A 20,563-nucleotide genomic window follows, 5' to 3' on the forward strand; every position below is an offset into this window, starting at 1 on the left:
CTAACTACATTCAACTATTTTTTTTTTTTTTTTTAGGGTGAACTACATTACACCCTCCTTTTCTATTTGCCTTTTCCATTAAATCCATTTTCTTTAACTTTTTTGTCAAAAAACCCCCTTCAATTATCCAAGGGGGTGACTTAGCAAACCGACGTTAAATAAAAGGGAACTGAAATAAAAATTGACTTAAATACCCATTAAGTTTATTTGAAAATTTACTTTATAAGTGCGTCTTGATTTTTTTATATTAAATAATCTAACGACATCATTCATATAAATTAACACTTTTATTATTATTTTTTAATATGTTAACATTTTACTAGACTATTAAATTCACATTAATCACGTAGAAGGAATACATTTTTTTTTATAGAAAAAAAATTATTTTAAAATATTAAAAAAAATTAAGAAGAAAAACATGTAGGCATAAATATTATATATGTAAAAAATAATAATAATAATAATAATAATAATAATAAAAATAATAAAAAAAATTAAGCATTATTTCTCGTAGTGTCTCTTTAACAAATTTGTATAAAATGAAAATTAATAAAAACTAACGAAATGAATGCAAAATATAATTTTCAAATATATATATATATATCTAGCAGATAAATTTAAAGAAAAAAACCAGATTTATATAGGTCTAAAAGCTGGTTGGAAATGCAAATATAGTATAAATAATATTTAATGGTACACCCTTTTTTTATTATAATAATTTAAGTCAGAAAAATCTGTTTGTAGCAGAATTGGTACTATGGATTAGGCTTGGGCCACTTTTTTGTATTATCTGTTTGTCTTAGAATTGGGCTTGGACGAATTGTGCCTTGTATATGCGTCATCATTCCTCACATGGGCCGGAGTTTGGGGCCTTATATAGTAACTCTAATGCAATTAACGTTTACCTTTCAAAACAAAAAAAAAAAAATTTAGCAGAGTTGAGTTTTTATTTTTGCAAATATCATATTTTTTCTAAGCAAGAAAATAGATCTCCTTTTCCATATCTAAATATATATGTAATCTTTTAGTAAAATATGTAGAATTATACAGTTCATTAAATTCTAGGTAAATAGAATTAGAAAATACAAGTTTTGGGTCAAATGATTTAAAATAGATTTTTTTTTTATTTTGGAGTGGAACATGAATTAGTTACGGGTAAAGTTATATAATTGACACCAATTTTTATTTATCCATAAGTAATAGGTGGTTTTAGTAACTATGGTGGTAAGCAATGAGAGACATGCATGGTGGCATGACCCTTAATATTTTTGGGTGAAAAGAATCTAAAAATAGGTTTTTCGGAATATGAAAAAGATATAATTAAAAGAAAGGAAGAATATCTATATTTCCGTTCTTCTCATTTCCCTCCCTTTTGTCACCAATTAGAGAATATTTATGTATACTTCAACATAATTATCGTTAAAACTTAATTAATTTGTTCAACTTCACAAATCTTAAACCAATTCTTAAAATGTTTTTACATAATGATGTAAGCTCATATTGCTTTATTTGGTAATGAGAGTTAATTAGTTATCCAATAATTAAATTTCCAATAAAGTTCAAAAACAAATGAGAAAGGTATTAAATAAAAGCAAACTCATAGCATAACTCTGCAGTGGTTCAGATTGCTTGAATGTGACTCGTGATAAAGCATGATATCACTTCATGCGCAACTGAGTTAGATATATTTCTTATATATTATTGTATTATTGTTTGTTGAACTCAGGCATGAATGCGAATAGATTACTGTGTATTATTTCCTTGGTCAATGTGTTCATAAATGTGACTTTTAAGTGTGCTCTTCTTTTTCTTTGTTTAAAATTGTGCTACTCACCTTTGTTCACATAGAGCTTGTTTCAGATCTTTGAAGAGACAACCACCATGACTTCCAATTCTTTTCATGTCTCTTTGCTTGTTGCCTACGATCACGTAGCTAAATCTTGTGTCTATCTGCATAGCAATTTATTGTGCACAAATCAAACTTTAACCCAGGTTTTGCATTTCTTACTTGATGTCAAAAGCAAATGGGGAGAGAGAGTCATTTTTTTCATATACACTGCCAACCAATCATATTTCTAACTATTTATAACATAAAAAATTTAAACCTTTCTACTATGACTATAAATGCAACCAAAAACCCAAAAAAATAAATAAATAAATAAAGGAAAATCCGAAAACAAATAAATGAATCTATATGCTTCCAATTGTAAAACATCCACTGAACCTATCAGAAAGATCATTTCTTTGGTCAGGTACGAAGATGAAGAAAAGTGGAGCAAAAATAGCTTGGATTAAATGGTGCTGAACTTACCTCATCAGAAATACAAGCTTTTGGCAGATAAAAATCCCTTGGAATTCATACTGGAACTGGAGGAAACTCGAGAGAAAAAATCCCTCAACACTCTCACCTGTCCCTTTATCTCGGGAGCAAATCGGAACTTCCCACCATCACTCTTGGCTGCAATTCCAGAGCTTTCTCACAATCGGACCTCTTCTCACTCTACTTTCTTCAACAATCACACACACACACATTACGCACATTTGTTCTTCTCACTCTACTTTTCTGAACCTGGAAGTCACACACACACTCGTTTTTCCTAAGCAAACCAAATTTTATAACACAACCAGTCCACACAATACAATTGGATAGGAAGGCATACCCTCCTCAATACATTACCATAAAAGAAAACCACTTACTAGAGGGAAAAATTAAAAAAAAAAAAAAAATAATAAAAAAATAAAATAAAATAGCCCAAGAAAAGAAGAAAGACAAACAAACAAAGCAACCAAATTATCACACCAACAACGGATCCACAACCACATTCAAAATCTAGCTCCCGGTTGATCCAAAATGTCCAGCAGGGAATTATTCATTGTATCAGCAATCTGCAAAAAAATAGATTTAACCAAATGTCCAATTCAACACACATAAAATATGATTTTTGTTCAACCACAATCTTTACATTTGAAACAAAATTACTTCCTAGTTTTTCTGAGGGAACTTAGAACTAAACCAGTCCACTTTTTCAAAACCAAAGTCTGTGGTATTCTTTTTCAAAACCAAAGGCTTGATCAGTAGTCAAAATGATTTTGGTTTTCCTGAATCAAAGAGGGTTTGGTTTAAATGGATATTTCAAAAAAAAATTATTTCCTTTTCCTGGTTATTGTTGTTTTCATCTATTTGTGTTAGAAGGGTTTTTGCATAGCAAATATAAGTTAATTTATATTTAAAGTGATAATTCAAATAAACTTTAGCATGACTACAAAAATAGACTACCAAGTGTACAGTATATTAGTAAATAGATAAAGAGCATGAACAGAGTAGCAACTACAAGAAGGAAAAAATAAAAAATTAAAAGGAAAGAAATGTGGAAGCAAAACCTTGTAGAAGATGATGATGTTCTTCATGTTTCATTAGATCTCTTGAACTTGTTGCGGAACCAATTCACCTTTATCAATATAGCCACATAGATCCGGTCTTTCATATCATCAAGAAGCTGAAAATAAGCATGCCTCCATGTCCTTTTGAGGAGAAGAGTACCACAAACAATCCAAAATCCAACCACAAATCCTGGACCCATACCAATATAAAACCAAACCATTTCATGCTTTTCTTCCTCTTCCTCCATTGACGTCACACCTCGACCTTGAGATTCTTCTCTTCTTGTGCAATTGTTGTTGAGAGGGGCTCCACAAAGTTTAGCATTGCCAATGTAGCTAGTTGCATCAAAACTCTAAAGTTGGGTGCCCGTAGGAATTCTTCCATTTAAGAAGTCGTATGACAAGTTCAAGTAACTCAGAAATGTCAAATTAGACATGCTTTGAGGAATTTCACCCAAAATATAGTTTCTCAAGATATCAAGGGATTCTAACAGTTTCATGCCTCCAATGTTCTCCGGTATCTTTCCCGTAATTTTATTATGAGACAAGTTTAAAAATCGCAATGCATCAAGACTAGAAAAATCATCTGGGATTGAACCAGATAAATTATTATGTGAGAGATCTATGCTCGTAACAAGTCCAAGGATATTCTTGTACTCTGATTCTCTCCCTTTTGTCACCAATGAGAAAATATCTATGTAGCCTTCAATGGGAATATTACCAACACCACTTCCCATTTCCAATTTGTGATGATATGCAGAATTTGTGCTAGTCAACGCACTGATATTCTTCAAACATTTTGGTATCGGTCCGGAAAGGCTATTATTCCCAAGATCAAGGATTATAAGCCCAGAAAGTTGGCATATTTGTGACGGTATATTGCCGATAAATTTATTGGATCTTAAGCTGGGAACCTTCAAGCCAAAAATTTCTCCAATCCAACTCGGAATGAGTCCGGTAAATTCATTTCCAGCTAAATTAATGAGGCTTAAATAAGTGTAGTTTCGCTATGATAAAGGTATTTCTCTAAAGAAATTATTATCATACAATTGCAAAGATTCGAGAAACCCCAGCGAACCCAATGAGTTGGGAATTTTACCAGATAGGTAGTTCCTTCCCACGTTCACATGGGTCAGATGTTGCCAATGCATCAAGCAATGAGAAAGTTGACCTAATAGTATATTATTTGATACATCTAGAACCTCCAACATACTTTCTCCATTCATCTCTTGGCACAAGAATGAGGAAATGGGTCCAAAGAAAGAATTGTTTGCAAGGTTCAAATATCTAACATTTGGAGACAAACGTGGTAATGAACCCTTGAAACGATTAGAACTAATATCAACAAAACTCGAGTTTAGGAACACGTTCAATATGTCTCTATTTATTTGGTTGTTGGAGAGATTGATAGAATCAATACCTGACACCCACTTCCACAACCATTCTGGAGCTGCACCTGAAATTCCCGATTGGGAAATGTCTAATACCCACAAAGATACTTGTGTTTGTAGTCATAAAGGAAAACTTGGACCCATATTGCTGTTGGGAGTTATATGCCCTGGCATAGCAAATTCCTATCTGGATTATAGTGACATATGTTTCTGACATATCTGAAATATTTATGATTTATATAATTGGTGAATTCAATGTATTATGTTTCGATTCACTATGAAATTGATAGTGTCCCTATAATTACAAAAAATATTTATATATATGTATGTGATGGCAATCAATGCATGATATATAAATAGTAATTATAAATTGTTCATAGTCGGTAATTATGGATGGACTCATAATTAATTAAGACTTAAACTGGATCCGCGTTAGATTGAGATATATTGCGAGAGCCGTCATATGCAATTGCTCCCTATCACCGTCATGGCATTTGACTATTAAGCATGAGAAAATTATAGACTTTTTTATTAATTAATAATTACTTTGATTTGTTCGGCGGATTCTTCGGGATCCTTAGACCGACACTTTGGGTAGTTATGTGATTAATAGTTAGAGGGTTATATTTTCAAGATTTGTATCATTGCTACTTGTATTTATTTTGTATTGATTATGGTTGATCACAAAGTAAATTCGAAGGCCTTCGTATGTTTTTAGACAAAATGATTTATTATATATTTATTTATTTAAATTATTATTTTTGTCAAACAAATGTTTTATTGTGATTGAGCCAGAAATAATCAAAGGTACCAAAATAAATATATTAATTAAGTAGTCGGATTGATGGCTTTATTTATCCGATAACTAATTATGCATAGAGGGGTCAAAGTGTAATATTGACTTAGAGGTTATTTATTTTTAATTGGAGTTCAATTAATTTCTTTTAGTGGAGTAGAAATTAATTTATGAATTAATTGAATTGGATCCATGGACCGAGCTAATTATTAATTCATTGTAGCCAATAAAATAATAGGCCCAATGGATTCTCACTCATAACCCAACTTGATATTGGAATCATATTAGATTTGAGACATGTAAATTAGAGATTGAGAAGGATTCGTTGTTTCATTTTCTTTACCTTTATGTTGCCTATAAATATACATGGTCTATATATATTTTGGGTGATGATTTTTATGAGAAGGAAAAAGGAATAAATTTTCTCTCTCTAGAAAATTAGGGTTAGTGTTCTCATCTAATGGAGGCTCCCACAAGCCTAATTTTCCAAGGTCATTCATGGAGGCATATGAGTGATTCCTAAAGGCAAAACAATTACCAAGAGGATGAGGATCCAAGGAGAAGGCATCTTGCTAAGGGATTTACAATAAGTGAGAACATTCACTTTAGAGGAAAGATTTAAAGGTTTACTCAGACCTTTGATATAAGTATTCAATCCATTAATTGAATGATACATCATATTTTATTTTTGCATAAAACTTGTCTCTATGTGATGAATCAAGATCTATGAATCAAAATCCCTCAAAAAGTTTTTAAAACTAGCACGTTTCCTAATAGTGGTATCAGAGCATGGTTTGATTCATTACTAGAGATCATGTTTTTGTCAAAACTCATCATTCATGGATCCAATTTTGATATGCATATATATTTATTTATTAATGTATGTTGATGTATGAATTAATATATTGATATATAATGATGTATGTATAATTGTGAATGGATGATGATGTGTGTTTGGGCCATGGATGAAGCTTATAGGATAATTGAATGTAATTTTATCTTTGGATGAATGTAATTAAGGTTTTGATTTAGCCGTTTGAAAGTTCAATGATGTAATTTAATTTTTTTCATTGTATTTCAAATTGTAAATTTATTTAAAGCCATGTAATATTCATCAAAGGGTGCTATGCAGCTTCAAGATGGTCCAAGATGGTCAAATTAGGCTTCAGGAATTTTTTGGGATTTTTTAGAAATTTTTCGGAATTTTTCTGGAATTTTTTAAGGCCTAATTTAATTTCTGGAATTTTTTAATTAATTTATGGAAATTTTTCGGCGATTTTCCGGCGACCGGAAAGTTGCCGGCGACGAGGGAAAATAATCCAGTGGAGCAGCGCCCACGGTACACTGAAGAGGATAACCAATTCACAAGCGCGTGAGGTATACGCGCCAAAGCTGATAGCAGAATTGGCATTCTAGCACGTGTATTCACGCGCCAGAGAAGAACAAGCATTCCGGCGCATGTTCCTCACGCGCCAGACAAAGGCCACGGATCCAGGAGCGTGCAGGCGCGTGACACGCGCCTGCTTCCAACCACAGCGTGTTCCACGCGCAGCTCACTCCCACATGCGCGTAGGAGTGCGTGAAAGGCCCTACCACCTCCCTCCAGCGCGTGCATGCGCGTGGGGAAAGCCGTGAGCGCGTGGTAGGCGCGTGGTAGGCGCGTGGGGGCTCATCCAGGGTGCGTTTAACTGTGTTTTTGACTCCTGCAGGTGCGTTGGACATTACAGTGGACCTCCTGGCTTGTTTTAATATTTATTTAGTTTTTAATGTTAAAAGCTAAATCCATTGGCCATTTTATCTGCTTTATCATTTATTTATTTATTTATGTGATATATGTGATGCATGAAAAAATTAATTGCTAATTATTATTGTTCATGCATTGGATCCATGATATTTAATTAAAATGACTTGATTTATATTAATTAAATTATGAAAATTAATTGGATTTGATTACTAATTAATTTGAGGGCACTTATTAGGAAACAAAAAATTATTTTTGTAAATTATTTTTAAAGTGTGCTTCAAATTAAATATTAGTGAATCATTGAAAGTCCAAATATTTTCTAAATTTAATTGGATTAAAATCAAGACGTTTTGCATGCATTATATCATATAAATGAATAAAATGAAAACCCTAATTATGAATGATTAAAAATTGAGTGGGAGCGGGGATTTTTATACATTACCCCATGGCCTTCGTTATTAAAACCATTGTAATTAGATCTTCAAAAATAAGGCCCCACGCATGATTTGAAGAGTCTTAATATTACAAGAATGGTTATCTCATGAAAATAATAATATTAAATGTTCATTATAATTAGATCTTTAAAAATAAGGCCCTATGCATGATTTAAAGAGTCTAGATTATAATGACAAGATATTTAATGTTTTATTTTTCATTAGAGCATTAATAACGTTATACACTCAATCTAAAATCAATAGTGTTAGCTCCCCAACGGAGTGGTCTACACTAGGTGATTTTAGAAAAGCTAAACATAATCGGGAGTCATTTCATATATATAGACAATGCATTGTCTTAATAGATATGGAGATGATGGGATTTGCCCGCCAATAGTAATAATGAAGTTCACCAACCGAATAAGTTATTGGCGTATTGGTTATTCGATTTTTCATGCAGTGGTTAAGGGACCCACATACTATTTTAATGAAAGTGCTCGCCTAATAGTAAATGAATCTCAACAATTGTAATAATGAACTCCTCCAACAGGATAAGTTATTGACATATTGATTAGTTGATTTATTATGCTACAGAGTTGAGGGACCCGCATTAATTAAAAGGGATTGTTCACCAATAATGATAATGATCTCTTGTTCGATTGAGATTTATTATATTATGTGGTTAACAAACTCATTTTAATTTTAAATATGCATGACAGTATTAATAATTCACCTTGCATATTGTATGAATGCATTTATATTCAGATTAATTATGTCTAATCCAGTTTATCTGCTTGCTTACATATTCAATGTAACTGGACCTCATTAATATTGACTGGGAAAGGAACTTAGATATTTTATTCACAACGTAAGGGTACAAATGTATTTACTACTCCTAAACCTAATCCTTTTACTTTAAGATACCCAAGAGAACATTAATGTTTTGAATAAGTGAAATAAGGCAAATGAGATGACTTGGTGCAATATTCTAGAGTTTACCTCGAATACGCTCCAAAGCTAACATTTACATTATTTTATTTTCTTCAAGCATCATGTTAAATTTCAATAAGATGTTTTGGTGAGATTAGATAGAGAGTATGACAAAGTACTATGTTATGTCAGTCTTGAATAACATCAAGATAGCCTAAGGAACTCCAGTATGAAATCAAATTTTGGAAAATGATTGTTTATTATTTAAAAATTAGCTGGAGATCAATAGGGCTGACTTGGGTGGTAAGTTTCAAGTTGACATGATTATTGCCTTGTTACCAAACTCGTTCGACTTTGTTAGAGTGAACTAAATAAGGAATCAGTTTGAGATCACACTCGCTGATATTCTTATAGAATTGGTAACAGATGAAGGGATAATCAAGAGTATGAGCGTTCCTATCAATCTAACCTAGTCTATACCATCTTCTTCTAGGCCCAAGTGGATGGGCAAAGCAAAGAAGAAGGATGATAATAGGACTAGGCTAGCACAAAACATGAGTATTCAAAAAGGTTAAAGGGAATAAGGCAGTGTATGTTGAGGGCGAAGGAAATTGTTTCTTTTGTCGCTAACTATGACACTAAAGGACGAACTATCTAAGCAATGACGTGGCATAGGAAAATATATATTTAATCATTGAGCCATGTTATGTGGTTGTATCTATTAATTCCTGATGGATAGATTCTAGAGCCACTAAACATGTTTGCAATTCGTTGCAAGGATTTCAGGAATCCAGAAGCCTCGATGATATGGATATATATTTGCCTTTTAACCTGATGTCAAGGTTGTAGCTAAGTTAGTGGGAGTATTACATCTGAAATTAGAGAGTATGAGGATATTAGTATTAGAGAACTATCTTTATGTACAGATGTTAACCGCAATCTAATTCTTGTTTCATTTTTGGTTTATAAAAACTGTGTTGTTATTTTGTAAAACTGGTTTTATAAAATTGAATAGATATGCGATTACTTCTGGTGCATTGAAAGATGGTTAATATACTGTAACCATAAGTTCTTAAGATTTGCAGGATGTAGAAACTAATGTTGCATCTTCTAGATTGAAGGTTAAGAGAAAATTTATTATTTCTGACTCATTGTACTTTTAATATCTATTTTTGGGTTGTTATCAATCAAAATGAGATTCAAAGATTGGTTAAAGAAGATTTATTACCTAGCGAGGCAGAGGAGCCTAAACCAAACTTGTGAATCCTGTTTTGAAGGATAGATAACTCTAAGGGTTTAATCAACCAGATGAAATAGACATAAAGGACAATTGGAGTCGGTACACACTGACACGTGTGGTCTTATGAACATCTAAGCAAGATTACTCATGTTTTGGATAAGTTTATCTGATGCAACACAAGTCTTAAACTTTTGGTATATTCTGAGAAGGTCAAGACTGATGTGGAGCACAGATTAGGTAAACTTATCAAGACACTTCGATCTGATCGAGGATATGAGTATTTCTTGGGATAGTGCAAAGACTATATGGTAAATGAGGGTGTTGTGTACCAGTTTTCCGCAATTGACGCTAAATACATTTAGGTGTCAAATAGGAATAACAGAATTCCACTTAACATGGTTAGATCTATGATCAGTTATGCTATATTATCTCTTTAATTTAAGAGTCTAGCGTTAATGACATCGATGCGCATTATGAACTGCATTCTATCATAGTCTGTTTCAAGGATATCGTTGAGCTGTTTTTTTGACTAAATCTTAGTTTGAATCACATGCACATATGGGGTAGTCTTGCACGTGTGCGCTTGATATGGACAAGTAAGTTGGAAACAGATCATACGCATGATAGATTTGATAGCTACTTTAAAAGTCACTAGGATGGATTATTTTATGATCTCAATGATAAAAGTTGGTTGTTTACACTCACTGTTTATCTATAGGAGGATCATATTATGAATTACATACCTAGTAGCATAATGTTAGAGAATATGGTGTGAGTACCAGATGTACCACATGTGAACACACTTATTATAGAGATTGAGAATAATAAATGAATTCCCTATTGATGCGTCAGCATCACCTAGTACACAGATTCCTGCATCGGTACATTGAGGTAGTGGGAGGATTATCATCCAATCCGACAAAATCATGTTTTTAGGTGAGACCATTATGGACATCCCTGTTAAACATGAGTTGGACCCAGTAAGCTACACGGAAGCGTGAACCGATATGGATACAGATCGTTTTGACGAGTTACTATGAAATTAGAGTTGGAATCTATGTATTCTAATAAATTCTGGGATCTTGTAGAACTTTCTAGTAGGGTGATTCCTATGGAAGGCAAGTTAATCTACAGAAAGATACCAGAAGATTTCTTAGTGAATAAATCATGAGTGTACAAGGGAATGTCATTATTTTTCTGATTCTATATATATTGATGACATCCTACTCATTTAGAATGATGTGGAAGTTCCTCATCAATAAAGAGGTAGTTGTTCAATTACTTTTAAATGAAGGATTTTCAAGATGCAAGCTATATTCCTAAGATCAAGCTTTTGCAAGATCAGGTTAAAAGGAAAATAGGCTTATCTTAATAATCCTACATTGATAAAGTTTTGACCAGGTTTGGTATGCATAACTCAAAGAATGAGTTCTTGCTTTATTGATATGGATTGCTCTCTCTAGTAAGTAGTTTTCTAAGACTAGCAGAGGAGATTGAGCAAATGAGACTAGAACTATATGCTTTGGCATATGGGAGTCTCATATATACCATGGTCTATACCGAACAGGACATTCGCTACATTGTAGGGATAGTCAGATGATATCAGTCCAATCCTGGACTTGATAACTGGTCTGTTGTGAAAAATATCATTAAGTACCTAAGGAGAACCAATGATATCATACTCATTTATAGATGTGATGATATGGTCCTAGTCAGGTATGCTAGTTCTAATTTTCAATCAGAAGTAGATACTATGAGGTTCATGACTTAGTGTATGTTCATTTAATGGAAGGGAAATTAGTTGGTAGATTGTTAAGCAGATTTCAACTGCTGACTCAAACCTGCAAGTGGAATATATTGCAGCATTAAGGCGGCAAAGGAAGTCTATTGGTTTGATCTCACTGATTTAGAGGTTGTGGAGTATACTAGCCTGCCTATTGAGCTATGTTGTGACAATAGTGCAGAAGTAGTTCAAACCAATGACCCAAGGTTCTATAAAGGAACAAGATACACTGAGAGGAAGTATCATGTTCTACATGATATTGTCCGGCAAGAAAATGTACTTGTAGTTAGAATATTACATTGGAACACAACTTTGTTGATTCATTATCAAAGGTGTCATTGATCAATAATTTTGATTATCATCTGGATAACATTGGAGTTAGGTGCAATTTGAATTGGCTATGAGGGCAAGTGGGAGCTGTTGGGAGTTATATGCCCTGGCATAGCAAATTCCTATCTGGATTATAGTGACATATGTTTCTGACATATCTGAAATATTTATGATTTATATAATTGGTGAATTCAATGTATTATGTTTCGATTCACTATGAAATTAATAGTGTCCCTGTAATTACACAAAATATTTATATATATGTATGTGATGACAATCAATGCATGATATATAAATAATAATTATAAATTGTTCATAGTCGGTAATTATGGATGGACTCACAATTAATTAAGACTTGAACTGGATCCGCGTTAGGTTGAGATATATTGCGAGAGTCGTCGTATGCAATTGCTCCCTATCACCGTCATGGCATTTGACTCTTAAGCATGAGAAAATTATAGACTCTTTTATTAATTAATAATTACTTTGATTTGTTCGGCGGATTCTTCGGGATCCTTAGACCGACACTTTGGGTAGTTATGTGATTAATAGTTAGAGGGTTATATTTTCAAGATATGCATCATTGCTACTTGTATTTATTTTGTATTGATTATGGTTGATCACAAAGTAAATTCGAAGGCCTTCGTATGTTTTTAGACAAAATGATTTATTATATATTTATTTATTTAAATTATTATTTTTGTCAAACAAATGTTTTGTTGTGATCGAGTCAGAAATAATCAAAGGTACCAAAATAAATATATTAATTAAGTAGTTGGATTGATGGCTTTATTTATCCGATAACTAATTATGCATAGAGGGGTCAAAGTGTAATATTGACTTAGAGGTTATTTATTATTTAATTGGAGTTCAATTAATTTCTTTTAGTGGAGTAGAAATTAATTTATGAATTAATTGAATTGGGTCCATGGACTGGGCCAATTATTAATTCATTGTAGCCAATAAAATAATAGGCCCAATGGATTCTCACTCATAACCCAACTTGATATTGGAATCATATTAGATTTGAGACATGTAAATTAGAGATTGAGAAGGATTCGTTGTTTCCTTTTCTTTACCTTTATGTTGCCTATAAATATACATGGTCTATATATATTTTGGGTGATGATTTTTATGAGAAGGAAAAAGGAATAAATTTTCTCTCTCTAGAAAATTAGGGTTAGTGTTCTCATCTAATGGAGGCTCCAACAAGCCTAATTTTTCAAGGTCATTCATGGAGGCATATGAGTGATTCCTAAAGGCAAAATAATTATCAAGATGATAGGGATCCAAGGAGAAGGCATCTTGCTAAGGGATCTACAATAAGTGAGAACATTCACTTTAGAGGAAAGATTTAAAGGTTTACTCAGACCTTTGATGTAAGTATTCAATCCATTAATTGAATGATACATCATATTTTATTTTTGCATAAAACTTGTCTCTATGTGATGAATCAAGATCTATGAATCAAAATCCCTCAAATTTTTTTTTTAAAACTAGCACGTTTCCCAACAATTGCAGGAGCTCATACTCAGTATCTCAAGTTGAAAAGGAGGAACCCAATTAGAGTTCATGTTGAAGAAAAGAGAGTTTGAAGACATATACAAATACTTCAACTTTGAGAGTTCAGCAAAATTCACTTCTGAAACAATGCCTCCTATGGAATTATGACCTACCAATAATTCCTCAAGATTTGAGAGGAACCCCACACTCTTTGGAAAAGTGTCATTCAATCTATTTGAAGAAAGATCTAAGACACTCAAGGATGATAAGTTTCCAATAAATGGTGGAATGGGACCATACAATAAGTTCCCTCCAAGTGACAAATATTCAAGATGTTTCAATTGCCCAAGCCCGTCTGGGATTTTCCCTGTAATTAGATGATTGTCTCCCAAGTCTAACTCTCTCAACAGGCGAAGTTTTGAAATGATGCTAGGTATTTGACCATATAGGGAATTGCGGGATAGGGAAAGAGACTGAAGGTTACTAGTGAAATTAAACAACAAATCCGGTATCTTGCAATTGAAATTGTTATTATGAAGTTCAATGAATTTAAGAGATGTAAAGTTAACATAAGAAAGAGGTGGAATCATTTTCTCAAGTTGGTAGAAGCGCAAATACAGCTCTGAAAGGTAAGGAAGCATGCTCACCGATTGAAGCCAATCGACTGCCTTGTGAAGGTCAGCATCGATCATGTCAAGGTATTCCAAGGAACAAAGACGAGCAATCCAACTAAGATCATCAGCATAAAGTACATAATTAAATCCTAGATCGAGATGACGAAGGCTCGATAGATTACCAAGCTGATGAGAAATCGGCCCTTGGAGATTGCAGCTTGACAAACGTAGTTCTGAAAGGGAAGGAAGGTTGTTCAGTTGTCTATGCCAATCAACCGCCTTGCCAAGGTCGATCCAACTCATGTCAACGTATTCCAAGGAATGAAGACTAGCAATCCAACTAAGGTCATCAACATAAAGTTGATCATTATTAGAATTTAGATCAAGAACACGAAGCCCAGAGAGATTCCCAAGTTGATGAGGAATCAATCCCATAAAATAAGCATAAGAAAGGTTGAGATATCTCAAACTCAGCATAGAACCAAAGAAACTTGGAATAGTAGAACCACTGAAATTGTTCATACTCAAGTCCAAGTAAATCAGAGATTCTAATTCCACCAAAAAGGAACTAATCTTCCCACCCAACTGTTAGGATATGTGTGCCCTAGCATAGCAAATTCTAATTTTGGATTGTAAAAGTCATGGTTTCTTATCTGGATATTATTATTAAAGCATTATACAATTGGTGAATGGAATGTATTATTTTTCGATTCATTATGGAATTGATTGTGTCCACTTGATTACAAAATATATTTATATGTATGTAATGACAATTAATACTATGTTAAAAATTTGTAATCATAAATGGTTTAAAGTCGGTAATTATGGATGGACATTTAATTAGTTAAGACTTAAACCGAGTCCACGATAGATTAAGATATATTGCGAGAGCTGTCATATGCAATTGCTCTCTATCACAGTCATGGCTTTTGACTCTCAAGCATGAGAGAAGTATAGACTCTTTTATTAATTAATAATTACTTTGATTTATTCGACGGATACCTCGGGATCTTTAAATCGACACTTTGGGTAGTTATGTAATTAATAATTAGAGGTCTATATTCTCACTATTTGCATCAGTGCTATTTGTATTTATTTTGTTTTGATTATGGTTGATCACAAATTAAATTCGAAGGCCTTCGTATGTTTTAGACAAATGTTTTCTATATATATTTATTTAATAAATTATTATTATTTTTTGTCAAATAAATATTTTATTGTGATCGAGTCGGAAATAATCAAAGGTAACAAAATAATTATATTAATTATGTTGTCGGATTGATGGCTTTAATTATCCGATAAATAATTAAGCATAGAGGGGTTAAAGTGCAACATTGACTTAGAATTTATTTACTATTTAATTGGAGTGCAATTAATTTCTTTTAGTGGAGTAGAAATTAATTTATGAATTAATTGAATTGAGTCCATGGTTTAATGGACCGGACCAATTATTAATTTATAGGAGCCAAGAAAATAGTAAGCCCAAAAGGATTCTCACCAATAGCCCAAATTGATATTGGAGTCATGTTAGAATTGAGAAAGTTGAATTAGAGATGGAGAATAATTTATTGTTTCCTTATTCTTATTTTTATTTTGCCTATATATACATGAGTTCATGTATATTTTAGGGGTGACTTTGAGAACAAGAAAAAGGAATACACTTTCTCTCTCTAGATTTTAGGGTTTTGTTTTCTCTTCTAAAGGAGGCTACCACCAGCCTAGATTCCAAAGTCATTCATCAAGGCATATTGGTGATTCCTAAAGGGAAGATAATAATCAAAAAGAAGGAGAAAGGATCTTGCTAAAGGGATCTACAATAAGTGAGAACATTCACTTTAGAGGAAAGTTCAAAAGGTTTACTCAGACCTTTGATGTAAGTATTCAATCTGTTTATTGAATTATGCATCATCTTTTATTTATCTTTGCATAAAACTTGTCTCTATGTGATGAATCAAGATTCATGATTGCAAATCCCTCAAAAAGTTTTAAAGTTTGCACGTTTCCCAACAGTGATATCGGAGCACATGGTTTGATTCATTATTAGAGAACATGTGTTTATAAAAATCATATTCATGGATCCAAATTATATATACAGATATAAAATTATTGATATATGTTGATGTATGATTTATTATGTTGATATATATTAATACATGATGATGTATGTATAATTGTGAATGAATGATGATGTGTGTTTGGGTCATGGATGAAGCTTATAGGTATATAGAATGTAATTTTATTTTTGGATGAATGTAATTAAGGCTTTGTTTTAGCTGTTTGAAAATTCAATGATGTAATTTAATTTTTTCCATTGTATTTCAAATTGTAAGTATTTATTAAAGCCATGTAATATTCATCAAAGGATGCTATGAAGCTTCAAGAGGGTCCGAAAGGGTTAAATTATGCTTCAGTAATTTTCTGGAATTTTTTTGAATTTTTCAGAATTTTTCTGGAATTTTTTTGAGGCTTAATTTAATTTTCTTGAATTTTTCGGATTTTTTGGAATTTTTTCAGCGTTTTTCCAGTTGCCGGAGCTTCGCCGGCCGCGAGAAAGGGCGTCGGAGGTGGCCCGGATCAGGTGTGGCACAGACAAAGTGAGCTTGGCACGTGTTCCTCACGCGCCAGGAAGTGGCATATAAAGGCACATGCTGGCGCGTGCATTGCACGCGCTAGCCAAGGAGCATAGCTCTCCACGCCCGTGAAGGCACGTGGAGGCGCGTCCCACGCGCCCCAGGCGCGTGGGAGCGTATGAGGGCGCGTCCCACCCGCCCCACGCGCGTGGGGGCGAGTGCCGAGTCTTGCAGCCTGCCCTAGGCGCGTGCCAGCGCGTGTGGGGTCCTCTAGGCTCGTTTCAAGCGGCGTTTTGCTTCTTCTGACGCGTACAAGCTTCCTATAGGTGTTTACAGACAGTTGAAGGACGCCCGTACAGCAAGAATAGTTTTTAAATGTTAAAAACTGAATCCATTGGCCATTTATATTGCTTCTGTCTATTATTTGATGCATGGAATAATTTAATACTTATTATAATTGTTCATGCATTAGATCCATGATTTTTAATTAAATGGCTTAATTTATATTAATTAAATTATGAAAATAAATTGGATTAGATTTCTAATTAATTTGAGGGCATTTATTGGGAAACAGAAAAATTATTTTTTTGTAAATTATTTTTTGCCTCAAATTAAATATTGGTGAATCATTTAAAATCCATATATATTTTCTAAATTTAATTGGATTAAAATCAAGGTGTTTTGCATGCATTAAATCATGAATTGAAAACCCTAATTTTATATTATTAAAAATTGAGTGGGAGCGGGGATTTTTATACATTACCCCATGGCCTTCGTAATTATAACCATTGTGATTAGATCTTTAAAAATAAGGCTCCACGCATGATTTAAAGAGTCTAGATTACAAGAATGGTGGTCTCACGAAAATATTTATAACCATTATAGTTAGATCTTTAAAAATAAGGCCCTACGCATGATTTAAAGAGTCTAAACTATTAATGGCAATATATTTAATATTTGATTTTTCGTTGGAGCATTAATTATGTTATACACTCAATCTAAAATCAATAGTATTAGCTCCCCAACGGAGTGGTCTATACTAGGTGATTTTAGAAAGGCTAAATGTAATCGGGAATTATTTCATATATATATATAAGGCATTGTCTAAAGAGATATGGAAATAATGAGTTGTTCTCGTCAATAAGTAATAATGAATTCCGCCAACCGGATAAGTTATTGGCATATTGATTGTCCGATTTTTCATGCAATGTGGTTAAGGGACCCACAATTAATTAATTATTTTATACTTGCACGATTATTATTATTCACTTTATTTATTGTATGAATGCTTTTATTTTCAGATTTATCATGACTAGTCCATTCAGTCCACTTGCAAACATACTAAAACAAAATCGATTAACTGGACCTAATTATATCGATTGGAAAAGGCAACTAGATATTGTACTCACATATGAGAAGTTGAATTATGTGCTTACTACTCCTAGACCTTCTCCACCTTTGCCTGAGGATCCTCCTGAGGAGCATGAAGTTTTTAAGAAATGGAATAAAGCAGATGAGATGACTAGGTGCTACATTCTTGCTTCACCCTCGAATGTACTCCAAAGTCAACATCTTCAATATCTCGCTTCTGCAGACATCATGCTTAACCTTAAGGAAATGTTTGGGCAAATTGGTAAGAGTGCACGCCAAAATGCTATGACAAATTTGATGACCATTAAGATGGTCCAAGGTACTTCAGTTCGGGAACATGCTTTAAAAATGATTGGTTTTTATAAATGAACTGGAGATCCTTGGATGCAACTTGGATGGTGAACTTTAGGTTGACATGATTATCGCTTCATTGCCAGACTCATTTAACTCTTTTAGGGTTAATTATTATATGAATAAGCTTGAGTACACATTCACTGAACTATTGAATGAGTTGGTAACCTTTGAAGGGATAAACAAAAGCAAGGGTGCATCTATCAACTACACTCAGTCTGCTGGACCATCCACTTCTAGGCCCAAGAGGAGGGGCAAGAAAAAGAAGAAGGATGGTGCCAAAACTGTGGTTGTGCCAAGCAAAGTAATCCAAAAGGATAAGGGAAAGAAGAATGTGCGGGTTGAAGGCGAAGGAAACTGCTTGCATTGCGGTCAACAGGGTCACTGGAAACCTAACTGCCCAACACTTCGCACACAAGGCAAAGGAAAAGGTATATTCATTGTTGATGCATGTAATGTGGTTGAATCTATAGATTCCTGGTGCATAGATTATGGAGCCACTAATCATGTTTGCAATTCATTGCAGGGATTCTAAGAGTCCAGAAGCCTCAATGAAGAAGAGATATACTTGCATATGGGATTTAATGCCAAGGTGGAAGCTAAAGCAGTGGGAGTGGTTCATATGCAGTTTGATAGTGGGAGGAGTCTTATTTTAGAAGATTGTCTTTATGCGCCAAATGTTAGGCACAATTTAATTTCAGTTTCTTCGTTGGTTTGCAAAAATTATATTTTTACTTTTGGAAAAAATGTTTTAATTAAATTAAATGGTTGTGTTATAACTTCTGGTGCATTGAAAGATAATCTATATGTTTTAACTCCTAGCTCATATCAAATGCAAAATTATGAATTAAATGCAACTTCATCTAGATTGAATGTTAAAAGAAAAACAGTTTCTCCAAACTCATTGTATCATTGGCATCTACGATTGGGTCACATCAATCAAAATAGGATTCAAAGGTTGGTTAAAGAAGGTTTATTACCTTGTGAGGCAGAGGAGCCTATGCCAACTTGTGAATCATGTATTGAAGGAAAGATGACTCGAAGGGCTTACTCAGCCAAAGGATATAGAGCCAAAGAACAATTAGAGTTGGTGCACACAGACGTGTGTGGTCCCATGAACACCCAAGCCAGAGGAGGGTTTGAGTACTTCATCACTTTCATTAATGATTATTCATGTTTTGGATATATTTACCTAATGCGACACAAGTCAGAAGCTTATGGAAAATTCCGTGAGTTTCAGGTGGAAGTGGAGCATAGATTAGGTAAACTTATCAAAACACTTCGATCTGATCGAGAAGGTGAATACCTCTTGGGGGAGTTCAAGGATCATATGGTCAATGAGGGTATTGTGCGCCAGTTATCCGCACCTGACTGCCCTCAACAGAATGGAGTGGCAGAAAGGAGAAACAAAACTTTACTTAACATGGTTAGATCTATGATGAGTTTTGTTACATTACCTCTATCATTTTGGGGATTAGCCTTAGAATCAGCAATGTATATTTTGAACTGTGTTCCATCCAAGTCTGTTTCAGGAACGCCATATGAGCTGTGGTTTAGACATAAACCTAGTTTAAATCACATGCATATATGGGGGTGTCTAACACACGTGCGAAAGAAACAGGCAGACAAGTTGGAAGCAAGATCAGATGCATGTTTGTTTGTTGGCTATCCTAAGGGCACTAGAGGTGGATTATTTTATGATCCCAGGGATAATAAGGTTATTGTCAGCACTCATGCTGTTTACCTGGAGGAGGATTATATTATGAACTACAGACCTAGTAGCCAGATAGTGTTAGAGGAGATGGTTGGCACGTCAGATATACCCCCTGTGGACACATCTAATATAAATACTGAGAATGATGAGACACAAGAAGTCCCTGTTGAATTACCATCATCTAGTACATCGATTCCTGCACCGGTCCTTCGGCGTAGTGGGAGGACTATCATCCAACCCGAAAAACTCACACTTTTGGGTAAGGTCTATGAGGTCGTCCCCGATAAGCATGAGTCGGACCCAGTAAGCTATGCGAAAGCGTTGACCGATATAGATGCGAATCGTTGGAAAGATGCCATGAAATCAGAGTTGGAATCGATGTATTCTAACAAAGTCTGGGATATTGTAGAA

The 20,563-nt window shown here is 33.8% G+C and overlaps 1 protein-coding gene across 3 annotated transcripts; it reads right to left on the reverse strand.

Annotated features, from left to right (window-relative positions):
• Positions 1–333: 333 nt before the first annotated feature.
• LOC132300445 (receptor-like protein EIX1) lies at positions 334–14,728 on the reverse strand. Of its 3 annotated transcripts, none has more exons than XM_059797511.1 (2): positions 14,180–14,728; positions 334–1,950 (listed from the first exon to the last, which is right to left on the reverse strand). In XM_059797511.1, the coding sequence occupies exons 1-2, from the start codon at positions 14,666–14,668 to the stop codon at positions 1,831–1,833; spliced, it is 609 nt and encodes a 202-aa protein (XP_059653494.1). In that variant the 5' UTR covers positions 14,669–14,728; the 3' UTR covers positions 334–1,830. The 3 variants fall into 3 exon arrangements, 2 of the variants coding, with proteins under 2 accessions (XP_059653494.1, XP_059653495.1); XR_009480436.1 differs by lacking the exons at positions 334–1,950; positions 14,180–14,728 and adding exons at positions 2,386–2,886; positions 3,382–4,296; XM_059797512.1 differs by lacking the exon at positions 334–1,950 and adding an exon at positions 2,386–2,886 and having other exon boundaries at positions 14,180–14,724.
• Positions 14,729–20,563: the final 5,835 nt, after the last annotated feature.

The sequence above is a fragment of the Cornus florida genome, unplaced genomic scaffold, assembly GCF_030987335.1.
Source record: "Cornus florida cultivar Cherokee Brave unplaced genomic scaffold, ASM3098733v1 CherokeeBrave_3.0.0_Hap2_Chr03, whole genome shotgun sequence".
Lineage (NCBI taxonomy): Eukaryota > Viridiplantae > Streptophyta > Magnoliopsida > Cornales > Cornaceae > Cornus > Cornus florida.

Excerpts from the sequence above, each read along its gene's own strand:
- LOC132300445 (XM_059797511.1), bottom strand. The coding sequence starts at position 14,668 with ATGAACAATTTCAGTGGTTCTACTATTCCAAGTTTCTTTGGTTCTATG. Across the intron at positions 1,951-14,179 it reads CAGTCGATTGGCTTCAATCG|ATAGACACAAGATTTAGCTA; the intron begins GTGAGCATGCTT and ends ATTGCTATGCAG.